At 36.6% G+C, this 14,514-nt stretch overlaps 1 protein-coding gene across 4 annotated transcripts in view; it reads left to right on the forward strand.

Annotated features, from left to right (window-relative positions):
- The window catches only part of dock9b (dedicator of cytokinesis 9b), a 102,225-nt gene extending 88,228 nt beyond the window's left edge, over positions 1-13,997 (forward strand). For all 4 annotated transcript variants that reach the window (XM_081381681.1, XM_081381680.1, XM_081381679.1 and 1 more), the window contains exons 42-53: positions 461-574; positions 880-1,095; positions 1,318-1,375; positions 2,689-2,795; positions 4,235-4,357; positions 4,469-4,582; positions 6,019-6,165; positions 6,987-7,197; positions 8,275-8,465; positions 10,317-10,417; positions 10,510-10,648; positions 12,963-13,997. In XM_081381681.1, coding sequence (XP_081237807.1) covers positions 461-574; positions 880-1,095; positions 1,318-1,375; positions 2,689-2,795; positions 4,235-4,357; positions 4,469-4,582; positions 6,019-6,165; positions 6,987-7,197; positions 8,275-8,465; positions 10,317-10,417; positions 10,510-10,648; positions 12,963-13,088 — 1,647 coding nt within the window. In that variant the 3' untranslated portion in view covers positions 13,089-13,997. The remainder of the gene's footprint in view (positions 1-460; positions 575-879; positions 1,096-1,317; positions 1,376-2,688; positions 2,796-4,234; positions 4,358-4,468; positions 4,583-6,018; positions 6,166-6,986; positions 7,198-8,274; positions 8,466-10,316; positions 10,418-10,509; positions 10,649-12,962) is intronic.
- Positions 13,998-14,514: the final 517 nt, after the last annotated feature.

A 14,514-nucleotide genomic window follows, 5' to 3' on the forward strand; every position in this document is an offset into this window, starting at 1 on the left:
GTAATTTAATGTTCTTAAGGGTTTAATAATACATTTAAATTCATTATAAATTATACATTTTCTTGGCTTTAAGATTTTTATTAATTTCTGTGACTTTTTCCTGGTCAAGAATTCACACTTTTAAAATTCCCTCAAATATCCAGATTTTCCAAGACTATGAGAATCCTGGTTCTTAAATATAACCGGCAGATGTTACAGATTACAATAAAAATATAATCTTACATCTTGATTTTTAGCTTGCTATAAAACTTGTTTTGTCTTATATATAATAATTTTAAGTAATCTTTCAGCTCACTTGAAAGTTTGATTAGGTCCCTTAGTGGGTCCCGGGCCCCTTGGTTGAGAATCACTGATCTAGAGAGCCCCTTTGCAAGTTCATACTGAACTTTTTTTTCCTTTCAATATTCTGACATAATCTGGCTAAAGTACCTTCCAATGTATTTCGAAAAAAAATTCTCAGGTGGTGATTGCAGTCAGTCAGCTGATCGCTGATGTCATCGGGATTGGTGGGACACGGTTCCAGCAGTCACTGTCCATTATTAATAATTGTGCCAACAGTGACAAAACTGTAAAGGTAAAACCTTCAGGTTAATTCCTTATTTTGAAAAATTTGCAAGACAATAATCTATTTAAAAATAGTCTGAAAGATCAGATTTCAGTGTATATATATACATATACATACTTTACAGCATTCATATTATTATAGATTGCTATTTGAGTAAGTAGCATCTGCTAAGAAAATCAATGTTAACAATAAATGCTGTTAGAATAACACCATAAACTAGTAGATCATCAGCTTTTTATATTCAAATCACATGTATAAGTCACATCAGATGTGACTGTTTGCTCATCCTGCACTCTCTCTTCCTGTTCCCCCAGCACACTGCTTTTCCCTCGGATGTGAAGGACCTGACCAAGCGGATCCGGACGGTACTCATGGCCACTGAGCAGATGAAGGAACATGAAAAAGACCCAGAGATGCTGGTGGACCTGCAATACAGCCTGGCCAAATCCTATACCAGCACCCCGGAGCTGCGCAAAACCTGGCTGGATAGCATGGCCAAAATCCATGTCAAGAACGGAGATCTGTCTGAGGTAAGACAGCCAAATAATGCTAATTAATAAATTAAAGGCTCTTTAAATCCATAAATTACTTAGATTTTAAGTTTTACTTATATTCCTTAATTTCACTGTTTATTCTCTGTATTTTAGTTTAACATTTCATTCAGTATCAGTTTGTTTGGTGGTGCAGTAAATCAATGGTTGGTGGATAACGTGTTACACCAATGACATCATCAAGGGCTTATTTTTCTTTAGGCAGCAATGTGTTACGTGCATGTGGCAGCACTGGTGGCTGAGTACCTGAAGAGGAAAGGTGAGGGGTTCACTAGGGGGCACACTAAACATAGTTTGCATGTACTGTACTAGAGTCAGAAATAAATAAAAAATCAATCAAGATGCGATATTTGGAATGGAAATTCAGATACATTTTTGCCTTTATGATTGCATTTAAACACTGTTATCTATTTGTCAAATACTTTGTAAAATCGTTAATTAAAACGAATGTCACATTTTGAACAATAATGGCTTGTAAAATCATACATTAAATACAAGAGTAGCTAAATGTATGTTACATGTTCCTTTGGTTTTGTGTTTCTTGCTTTTTTTATTTGGACTTTTATTTTGAAGTGTATTTTCTGTTCTCATTGTTCCAAGTGTTCACTTCATTTGTTTAGTGTACCCTGTAATGTGAGGTGTTTCAGAAAGACGGAGAAGAGGATTCAATCGCAACATAGAACATTTTTTAAAAAAGTAACAAAATAAATCCAATCAAAGGGAGACACAGGCAAGAAAACGTATATATCCAGAGTATATCCAAACACGGGGAAAGGCAGGCAAAACAGAACTGATAACAATGCACGTGGGTATAAATACACAGGGTAACGAGGCAAACAAGGAGCAGGTGTGGGTAATCAATCACTATGATAACAAGTGGGAACAAAGTAAAACAGGAACTAAACACAGGAAGTGAACAATGGCAACAGATAATGCACTTCAAAATAGAAGTCCAGATTAAAAAAAAAACAAGCAATACAAAACCAGGGAACATGTAACAACAGTATGAGATACAGTATATGATATATTAATAGGTTTGGTCAAAAGAATGAATCATAAAAACTTTTGGAACTATTTTATTAGCAATAATTAATTTGTAAGATAAGTTCTTTTCATTGAAGAACTTGAGCTCTATGTTTTGACTGGCTTGTCATTGTGTTTTGAAGGCTGTGATAATTGAACTTATTTTTCTAGTATTCAGGTAAAAGGTGATTTAACATTTTCTCTTGCTTGAATGCACGAACGCACACATACGCATATATTTATAAAGGCGTCTTGTTCAAGGTTCAACTATATTTTGCAATCTGGAGTTCTTTGTGAATTTCTTTGGTTATCTCTTTGTGATAACAGCACTAATAATGCAGGTTCAAGAAATAGTGCACATGTTTGCACACAAACACTCACACTCACATATTATGAAATGTGAACATTATTTACAGAGGGTATTCTTGAGGTTTGATCTTTCTCTTAATACCTAGTGTGTGTGTCCAAGTGTCTGACCTTTTGTGAAAGTTTTGCAGTTTATTAAACCTGCTTTAACCTATTCCGCTTGCTATATCTTCTCCTTGGCAGGAATGTTTCGTCAGGGCTGCTTGGCATTTCGTGTGATCACACCCAACATCGATGAGGAGGCAGCCATGATGGAGGATGTGGGCATGCAGGACGTTCATTTCAATGAGGTTCAAACCAGCTTGCTACTGATCACATTTATATAGTTCATGAATCACGGCCCCTTAATTCTGCCACTCTCTTCCTTGATGAAGAAGCACTGGAATGAATTCAAAACTCTCCTTTAAAACAACGTCAGTCAAATGTTCTTGTTTCTTATCTAATCAGTATCAATTGCCCCTGTCCAGAGGGTGTGTTAGTAAAGGAAGTCCAGATAATGAGCCCTGATTAGCCCTGAGTGTCCCTCATCACTGTGAATAGTCAGTTTGCGCATTTAATGAACTCTTTGAGTAACTTTTACATTTTGTTCGGTGCATTCACTTGTGATAAAAGATCGTCTTTGCGGTCGGAGTTCATCAAATGCTTTTGGACTTGTTGGAGTGGATTAAATGTCCTTCGATTGCTTCAATGTGCATGTGGTGTATAACCAGCAAAAGCCCAATAAACACTCACTCACACACTGAAATGAACCAAATCACTAGAGAAAGGCCCTCACCTGTTGTTAACACTGAATCACGCTGGTTAAACTAAAGCCCACAGGAATTAGAAATCACTTAATTTCCCATAGTGTGACCTAGTGGTTAAAGGTCTGGATTGATAGCCAAAAGGTTGTATTTCAAACCCATTAACATTGTTCATTTTAGAAAGACACTTGGATTAAATTAAATGAAAGATTAGTTCTTAGAACAGCAGTTTTGTCACAATTTGTTCAGAGAAAATAAGAAAAAAAGGTTCAAAATAATTCAATGGGGCAGTACCTTTTCAAAAGGTTCACCTTTGGACCTTATTTACCCCTAAAAGGTGCATATTTTTAGTTAGGCACATATCAGTACTACATATTAGTGTACCACCCCAAGGGACAGCTTTTGCATCTTTTTTTCTGTGGATGTTGCATTTGGAAGCATCATGTAAGTGCATTGATGATGAGATTAGGGATGCACCGATATGAACATTTTGGCCGATAACCGATAATTCTTTAGATTTGAAAGCCGATAACCGATATATTGGCTGATAAATCTAAATCCAATTTTTTTAAATATATTTTGAAAGCTTGATTACAAAAAACAAAGTTTCACCATTAAAAGGCATGTCCCAAACACACAATTAGAATGTTTTCATTATAATTTTATTTAGCCTATATGACAGACTTGTGTTGCACGTGTTTTACTTAACTGCATTTTCCTTTTTTGAAATGATTCCAATCATATTTCAAGCAGTTCAAAACCATCATTGCGAACTGAAGTGTCTCAGTGGAAGGAAATTATCCATTATTTATCGGTTTTAATATGTCGACCAAATTTTCTTATGGGCCGATAACTATAACATTAAAAGTGACGTATATCGGCCAATACTGATGTAGTGGCTGATATATCGTGCATCCCTAGTTGAGATACAGTATTGCACATGGGAATGTGAAAGTATGTAATTATATATGTATGCCTATCTGCAGGAGGTGCTGATGGAGTTGCTAGAAGCTTGTGCTGATGGTTTATGGAAAGCTGAACGCTACGAACTTATTTCGGATATATACAAACTCATCATCCCAATTTACGAACAACGCCGAGACTTTGAGGTGCACACACACAGTTTATGCATTATTGGAAATTCAAATTTAACATTTACCAGAAATGTAGTATATACTCGAATGTAGACAGTATGAATGTACCTTTGTGCTGTTGTGTAGAAACTGGCCCACCTGTATGACACATTACATCGGGCTTACACTAAAGTGATGGAAGTGATGCATTCTGGGAAGAGACTACTTGGCACCTTTTTCAGAGTGGCATTTTTCGGCCAGGTAAGACAATACAAAGTTTTTACCAGTCCAGCTAACACAAACAGTTTGAGGATTGAGCTGCACAATAGGAAAAATATAGCTGTATTTTATTTTAAAGGGATCATATCATGTGGAACCAAATTGTCCTTGATTTTTTTTTTTATATAAAAAAAAAAAATTGGTTTGACTCAAAACTTCCTCGCCAGTCCAAAAATAAGGAAAATCTATTGAAACTGATCTTCATCTCATTTTTTAAATGTTTGGATTTCTGACCAAAAAAAAAAAAAAAAAAAAAAAAAAAAAATATATATATATATATATATATATATATATATATATATATATATATATATATATATATATATATATATATATATAGTTTTTGTGCTGTTTATATGTGTTTTTTCGGTTATCAGAAACTACCAGAGAAGTTTTTAAAAAGTAGAGAAGGTGGAAAATGGTTACTTAACTGTTTTAGGCAGGAAATACACATTACGATTGGAATTCAGGGAGAAAATTCTATGATAAAAAAATGTATGATGTGACCTCTTTAAAAATAAGCATTCCTGTATGCATGATAATATACCCTGCATGATAGCTTGAGTCTTGTAAAGCATGTCTAAGTCATTGTGGGTCTCAGTTAATCAATCTTTTCTGCTCTTTTTTTTCTTTCCTAAGGCTGCGGTAAGTGTTGTTGTGGACTGTGTGTGTGTGTGTGTGTGTGTGCTGTCCCACTCATTGTCAGGCAAAATTTTGCTTTGACCATAACAGTCTCACTATACTTCTGTGTGTTTGTCTGCGTGCATAAGGCTTTTGGTTGAGAGGAGGAGAAGGCCCTTTTCTGTGCGCTGCTAGTTTCCTTCAACCTTCATCAATCTTTAAACGCATAACACATTCTCTCATCTGTAAATCCTGTCGTTTCTTCATTCCGGGTTGAGCCAGGCAGCACTCTGACTCATTGTTTACAATGGAAGCCATTTTTAAATGGGTTCGGGCCATAAAAATGAGCTAGGTAACACTTAGTGAGCTCTTTCGCTATACGCTGTGCCCATTAACCTCACAGAAGCTTTGTGATTTTATGGCTTGAGCTGTTTCAGTGAAAACACAGTGAAAGCTGCTTAAGTGCTGATGTCTCAAAAGTGTCTATGTCGGACAACAGAGAATAAAAGATAGCACTGATTATTTAAGGATAACACGAATTCTATGAAGATGTATCTCTGCCATGGTGTGTTATCAGGATTGCTTTGAAATCATGAATACGTTGGAGGTTTGTAAGACAGTTAAATGTCAAAGTGTGTGTCCGTCAGTCATAACTTTTCATTTCCACTTGTGATGTAGAGGTTTGTTGATTGTGAGATTGAAACCAGCTTTTATTGGCTGTACATTACAGTAATAACACCAACAGTGCATGCATGCGTCACACATAGATTGTGATAGAGATGTTGTGTGTTTTTCAGGGTTTCTTTGAAGATGAGGATGGAAAGGAATATATCTATAAAGAACCAAAATTTACTCCTCTCTCAGAGATTTCCCAGCGTCTCCTCAAACTTTACTCAGACAAATTTGGCCAAGAAAATGTCAAAATGATCCAGGACTCCGGCAGGGTGAGCACGTGCACACTCATATTTTATCAGCATTCTGGGAATAGGTGAAAGCTCATGCATCTGTGTATAATATGAGCCTACATACACAGATTACACTAGTACACACATTCACTGTTGTTGTAAAACTGTATGAATTTATTTTTTCTGTGGAACATGAAAGAAGACATTTTGAGAAAAGTCAACAAGCTTTGTTTGGTTACCAACATTCTTTCAAATATCTTCTTTTGTGTTCCGCAGAAGAAAGAAATGCATACAGGTTTGGAACCACATGACATGACAGAATTTTCATTTTTAGTCATGGAGTATCACTTTAAAAATGACGGCAACAGTTTGCGTGTCTTGTAATGTCATGTTTTCATAGTTTAGCTAAATCAGGGGTTTTCAAACTCTGCAAAAAAGTTCTTTAAAAATGTAAATAAATATCTTATTTGAGAGTACATCTAATATACATTTCTATGACAAATGCTTATGTCATGGAGAGCAAAGTGCTTGTTGACAATACCACCACGTGATTTGATGAGCACTCATCAGACAGAAAACATGCATGAAATACACAGACCTCAGCACTAGGTACATGAATAACAACAATGTAACAATCAAATTCATGGTTTGACTTCCAAGTATAAAGGTTGTAATAAAACTACTATATTTACTTGATCCAAGACTAATTTTTACAGTGTTTACACAAACCCACACAAGAAGTTCACTGCACCATAAAACCCAATGCACTTACAGACAAGTTTTCTGTTTATTCATGTTTTATCAGCATTTTACTGGTCTCCTCCCACCCTAACCATTGACCTTCTCCTCATCTGTCTCAGGTGAACCCTAAAGATCTGGAGGCAAAGTTTGCATACATCCAAGTGACGCATGTGACGCCGTATTTAGAGGAAAAGGAGCTGGAAGAGAGGAAGACTGACTTTGAGAGGAGCCACAACATTCGCCGTTTTGTGTTTGAGACTCCATTCACAGAGTCAGGCAAGAGGCACGGCGGGGTCGAGGAACAGTGTAAACGCAGGACGGTGCTCACTAGTGAGTGATCACTACCTCTGACCCCACAATGGTTACTGTTGTGAAAAAGAAAAAAAGTGCGCATGAAACATACTATTTTATACATTTTTTTTTTAAATTTACTGATTTATTTGATAAATAAACAGTAAAAACAGTAAAAGTTTACTATTTTAATATATCTATAAATGTAATTTATTCCTGTGATGACAGCTCAATTTTCAGCATTATTACTCCAGTCTTCAGTGTCACAAGATCCTTCAGAAAACATTTGAATATGCTGATTTGATGTTCAAGAAACATTTCTTATTTATTATCACAGTTAAAACATTTTTTACTGCATTATTTAGTGTGGAAACTGCAATTGTGTTTTTTTTTTCAGGATTCATTGATGAAAAGAAAGTACAGAAAGAACAGCATTTATTTGAAATAGAAACCTTTTGTAACACAAATCTCTTTAGTGTCATGTTTGATTGTCATGTAAATCAATTCTTCCTGGCTGAAAATTAAGTTTCAAACAAACAAACAAATTCTGACCCCCAACTTTTGATTGACAGTGTACACCTTTTACCTTAATCCATAACATCCATAAATCATTGATTATGATTACCATATAAGTGCACCTGTAGACAGGGAAACGCGTACAGTGGCCTATGTCCTTCACCAACTAGTCCAGGAACAATAATCTTTATTACATTTTGATCTGTACTTCCTGTATTAACACTGTACACCCTGATCTTGAGCGATGGTGTTCGAAAACAATTAATCAAAGTCTTCTTAATCTCAAGTTTACTGTTGTTCAGTGCTATAAAAGCAACCAGGAAATTTCAAAGTTTAACCCTGGTCTTCATCCTCTCATACATTTTCAGATCAGATCTGGCCATTGAGGCAGAATGACCTGCTTTGAGAGTGTGTTGTAAATAAAACACTTTTCACAGTTTCAAGGTCTGCCATCTACAGGGAACATAAACCCTGATTACTGCACAAACATGAGTAGATTTCAGATGGGACCTTAATGTTTGTTCTTCTAGCCACTCTAAACGTACCATTGCATCCATTTTATGTTTATTTACTCTTTCCTCTCCAATCGTTCTGTTTCAGCTACACACTGTTTCCCGTATGTGAAAAAGCGCATAGCAGTGATGTATCAGCACCACACAGACCTGAGCCCCATCGAGGTGGCCATAGATGAGATGAGTGGGAAAGTGGCGGAACTCAGAGCCCTCTGTGCAACCAGTGAGGTCGACATGATCCGACTGCAACTTAAGCTTCAGGGAAGCATTAGTGTACAGGTGTGTGAGACACAAATGAACCCTCATATGTCTGTTTCAAAAGCACCCTAGACAACATTTTAGGCATTGATACAGAGACTGTGGCAAAAGTTACATTGTTTTCCTCTGGCACTCTTAGAATTTTTTTTTAAATTCTAAAATGAAAACGTCATTGCGAGTTTACGCTTTGTGATTACTACAGTTTTGCAAGTTCTACAAGCACGTGAAGGCTTTTTATATTTCAAATCATTATGGCAATTACCACATGGTGTGAACGCATCTTCATTTAGGCGCTAGGTGTGTTTGACTTGAAGCGGCGCTGCGCAGACCGATCGGTGTGTGACATAGTACATTAGACAAGTATTTAGAATACTTGGTCATACACAAGTCGGTCTGCGCAGCGCCGCTTCAAGTTGAGCACACCTGTTGATAGCAATGCCATAGAAATGCATAATTCCAGTCCGAGTACTTTGAACAGCTTTGAATAGAAGCTTAGTGTTGTCATCTCGAGACTACGGTAACTACGACCTGGCGTGAATGTAGCAAATGAAAACTTACTTAGCAACCATAACAACAAAGGAAACAGGAAATAATGTCGACAAACTAAAAGTCCTTGAAAATGAAACGGAAACAACAACGGAACGAGACAATAACACTCAAACTAACACTGGTCAGAATGCAGAATACCAGAATGCACTGCAATTAGAAAAAAATACATCCAAGACATCCAGCAACAGAGACGTCAAGCAACAGACAATTTAATTTAATTAAAAATGCACTATTTTAGCCAATATGTGTGTGTGTACTATGTTGTTTGCTAAGCAACATGCTAACATGTTTACCCTTAAGTTGCTCCTCATGTACAGAATCAATTACTTTTCAATGACACATTATGCACTGCAGCAATTTATATGCAAATGCTCCATAATGTTAATTTTTAGTGCCATGAAAACTGATCCAGTGATTATTTTTACTGGCAAAACATCCTGTTTTTGATCGGATTTTCTGTAGCTACAATAAAAAATACACTACTGGGGTCAGTAAGATTTTTGAAAATAATTGTATTCTATTTTATCCATCAAGGACACATTAAATGGATTGAACATTGAATTTAAAGACATTTATAATGTTACAAAAAATACATATTTCAAATAAATGCTGTTCTTTTCAAAGAATCCTGCAAAAATAATGTATTATGATTTTCACAAAAATACAACACAATGTATTTTTAATATAATAAGAAATGTTTCTTGAGTAACAAATTAGGATATTAGACTGATTTCTGAAAGATCATGTGACACTGAAGACTGGAGTAATGATGCATTAATTGTAATAATATTTCACATTATTACTGGTTTTACTGCATTTTTTATCAAATAAATGCAGCCTTGGTGAACGTAAGAGAACATATTATTTCAAAAACATTTAAAAAAAAATCTTACAGAGCCAAACTTTTGAACAGTAGTGTGTAAAACACTAAATTCATACCTATAGTTGTGTAGTCTACTAAACATTTTGGGCTGTTCAGCAGTAGGAACGGCTACTATGGACTAATAATACAGCAACTTGGTAATGTCTAAAATTAAAATCTCTGTCAGTAGACAAGGCGCCTCAATAGGTATTGAAACAAAGCAATCGTGTTGATTCGCAAACACTTTCACCCCATGTTTAGAATTCAGTTAAGCCATTATTTAGTTCCTTTCTTCCTTGTAGAGACGTTCTTCCTTTTGCACTGACGTTGGTTATTTTCATGGTGACACTTTCAGTCATTTCATTCCTGCAAAAAATACAGCCCCAAGTACACTTTTACCAATACATCTCACACACACAGATTTGAACTGATCTATTTTTCCCTAAATACTTTCTCTTTAGGTCAATGCTGGGCCACTTGCGTATGCCAGAGCTTTCCTTGATGACGCCTGTGCCAAAAAATACCCAGATAACAAAGTCAAACAGCTTAAAGAGGTCTTCAGGTATATAACCACCATTTGAAAAGCCTTTCAGGATCTCCACACAAATGCCTGCTTTCTTATCATACGTGTTTATATGGTGTTTGTGTATGCAGGCAGTTTGTTGAGGCATGTGGACAGGCTTTAGCTGTGAATGAAAGGCTGATCAAGGAGGACCAACAGGAATATCATGATGAGATGAAAGCCAGTTACAAAGACCTGGCCAGAGAGCTTTCACACATCATGCATGAACAGGTAACCTCACACAAATCTTGGTTCCCTAATGGCCTCAATATACTCATGGGAAAGTTCTTTTTCATTTTTCACTTGGGGGTAAAAAGAAGTTTGATATACCTTAGCAGCGATATACTGTTAGCAAACATCCCGACGCCACCCCTAGGATCAGCGTTTAAATGATTATGTAAATATTTGCTGCACTTTCCTCTCAATAACAAAATAAACACACGACAGAAATGTGGTGAGAAAACAGCAGTTAAGAAAGCATTTGATCATAGCGATGTGGACATGCTTGCATGAGCTCTTAAATTCGGCACTTCAGTCACGTAGCGTTCATTTAATGCACTTTATACAATAGGTTGCTTTAAAGCAAGCAGCTTTACAATATTAATCATGAAAAAAAAAACGTATCAGTAGTCGCGTTTCCATTACCCTTCAAATTGCGCAAACTGAAATTACGAATTGAAAATACGCACAATGGAAACACGTCAATTTCGCAAAAACTCCCGTTTATCGCAAAAAAGTTTTTACGCTCTCATGAGGTGGTTTTTCAGGCAATTCGAAAAAGGAATATTTCGCAAAACTGCAATGGAAACAGTTTTTGCGCTTTTACAGTCACCTGACTTAGAAGACGCGGTGTGTTTGAGGTCCATGTATAGCTACGCAAATAATAATTATTTTATATTATTTTATTATAACATTTAATAGGCTATATTTAGAAGACGCTTTTATGCAAAAAAGGAACCAAGCTGAGTGTGGAGCGCGCACTGCATGACACGGAGGCGCGGGCGCGAACACTTGCATTTTCCTAACAACTTAAAATACTCTATCATTTCTGGTCATACAGAAAATAATAATACATTATTCTCAACTACTTTTATTTGTGTAAACTCACAATAACAAGAAAACGTTGTGCTTTTGTAAAATAAAAGAAAACAATCAGACGCACTTTCATGATCTCCGTAAACTGGAGCGCGAGAACTGAAACAAAATATAGCCTATGTAGGCTAAAGCTTGAAATGTCCACTTTAAAACGAACAAATTCGAATCGAAGGCTAATACCTTCTGATTATGTAATCCGTCTGCTTAACAGCGGAGATGGAGATGTGATTTTAGCCAAAACAATAGTTTATTAATAATATTAATGGCTCTTCTCATTCAGCACTGCGGGAAAAACATCAATTCCAGGTTCTAATTTGGCCTTAGAAAACCAGTAAAATCGACATGTTTTCCATATTAATTTGTGAATATTTTAAATGTTTAATAAAAGGGCAAAAAGTCATAAACAAAAATCTGAAAATTCGTCGATATTTACTTTTTTGCGCACCAGCTGGTGTAGCCAGTTCAAATTAAAATTTTGGTGGTCAACTTTGCGTTTTAAAAAGACAACAACCGTTCATTTTTCGTTTTTCAATTACGGGTTAAAAAAGGAAAAACGAATGGACACAAAAGTAGCCTACATGGATCGTTTGGACAGAATACGAGACAGAGTTCTTTATTAAATTAATAAAATAAACAATAATTAGCCTATAGGAACACTGGATTCTAAATCTCAAAGAAATGCCACAAAACCTTGGAGCAGAAATGAGGGCGAAACACCCAGAAACTCCTTAGGCTTTATGTGTCGTTCGCAGTATAAGGGTCTTTCCCTGCCATTAATGCTTTGATAACACGCCACGTCTCCTTCCATTGATAATAATAATGTCTAATGCGGTGGCTGTGATATTATATAAGCCAACGGCCGTTGCCGTGATTTTTGGAATGACTTATCGCGCGAGAAAAAAATGACGTTTTAGTCGCATAACATTGGTTAATGGAAACGCCGTCATTTCGCAATAGTTTTTTATCGATATTTAGATAATAGCGCAAATCTGTAATGGAAACGCGGCTAGTGTCGCTTTTAATTAGAATTACAACTTAAGTTTCTACTGTAAAGCAGCTCTCCATTGTGTTAATGTTTTTACTCATGTCTGACCTCAATGGACTGAACGGAGTGGACCAATGGTAGTTTGTTACCAGCTGGACCAAACTTTTTCAGAAAGTTGGCCTGATTTTGTTTGAAATGACATCACACCATTTCGTTCTTTGATTTCACTTGATGTATATCGGGGCCTTTACGCCAATGGAAACGCGTGGAATCAGAAATATTTACACTGGTACACAACCGTGAATGTTGGTTTATGTTTAATATTCACTCGTTCTCTCTCTCTCTTTTGTGCTGGCCTTTGTAGATCGGATGGTAATAATGCAATGAATTCTTCATATTTAAAAAAATTCAGTACACCTCAAGTTTCCGTGTTCTTTCTCATCCTGCACTCTTCCTCTTTGTCAGATCTCCGCTGTGGAGGGCGGAACCAAGAGCGCTCTTTCTGATTCGCTGCATATTTTCAATGCCATCAGTGGCACGCCCAGCGGCACCACCCTGCATGGTATGCCTAGCTCCGCCTCCTCCGTGTGACTTCTCACCCCTGGCCTTAAAGCTCTGACCCTTCCCACAGCCAGAGAGACAGACAGACTGGAATGCATCCAAAGAGGAAGAACAAAAAAAAAGAATGGTATTTCATTGTCAGCCTGGTTTCTGCTCAGTCTGGAATGGATCGCCCATCTATCAGAATCCAGGACGTGAGGACAGATCAGGTGTGTCCGGTTTTTGGAATGGCCTGTTACTATTCCCATGTGACTGACATAATCGAAAGAGGGTGTTTTTGTTCTTCTCTCATCCTCTCCAGTCCTCCGTTCACAGGTGTTTCCTGTAGAGACTATCACTTTTATTTCCACAACCAGAACAACTTGAAAAAAATGCCTTTTTACTTTTACATTCTTACATTTTCATGCTTCATCTTTCCGTGTATTCCCCCATTCTGGAAGTTAATTGCTGCTCTGTGCTGAGAGAGAGAAGCTAGCGACATCACTTCCTGTGTCCGAGGCAGTAGCGGTCCATCGATTGGTAGCAAAGAGAATATAACTAACTGTGCTTTAGTGTAGCAGGAAGTTTTACTGTACAAAATACCCATGATCACCTGAGCCACTCAAGCTTTTTAGCCCACACTTCCATTTTTTTTCCCCTTGTTTAGTTAAAAGCCAAGGAACAAGTGCTGTTTCGTTGTAGCTGAGGTGCAATAATTCTGTCTTTGTCTTGTTTTGGTTCCCTTAAGATCTCTTGCCAAAGGCTAGATGTGAAATATATATATATATATATATATATAAATGGACAAAAGAATAAACAAGGATTTTTATAACCATTTATGTTTGTTTAAATGTAAATTGTTTTGTATCGGGGTTAGATATGGGGGGTATTTTTATTTAAAAGAATCTGTTCTGGAAAGATATTAATGTCCCTAAAATCTCTGAATAAAATGTATTATCTTACATAAGTTCTTGTTTTTCATTCAAAGTTGCTCCCTATAAACAGATTTATTTTATGTTCATCTTTATTACGGTGAACTTTATTATTCACCAACCAAGATCCTTATGAAGATCATTAGAAACTAATTTGTTTTCCTCATCTGTGCAGTACATATCTATTATGTATGGTTTATGGCGTTCCACCTTTAGCACGACTGCAAAAACATAGGCCTATCTTTTATGCTGTTATATGTGATTGTTGCCACTTTTAAAGCACCCATACATTGTTCAAAAGAGATTTTGACGTAGTATAAGATTTAATTTAGCTTTTTAAAGTGCATTCTGAATAAAACCTGCTGACTTGCTCTCAATCTACACACACAGTCACTCGTGCCGAACTGCCCCTGCCCCCTCTCCAGCACTGTCACCATTGTATCACAGCAACATCTCTGTGTGGATGAGGGCAGTTTGTTTACTTCTCTCTTCCAATGAATTAGACATCTCCAAACACCTTTCATCTAATGTGAGTCTTCATGTCC

This window comes from Scardinius erythrophthalmus (genome assembly GCF_964197995.2).
Source record: "Scardinius erythrophthalmus genome assembly, chromosome: 12".
NCBI classification, from domain to species: Eukaryota; Metazoa; Chordata; class Actinopteri; order Cypriniformes; family Leuciscidae; genus Scardinius; species Scardinius erythrophthalmus.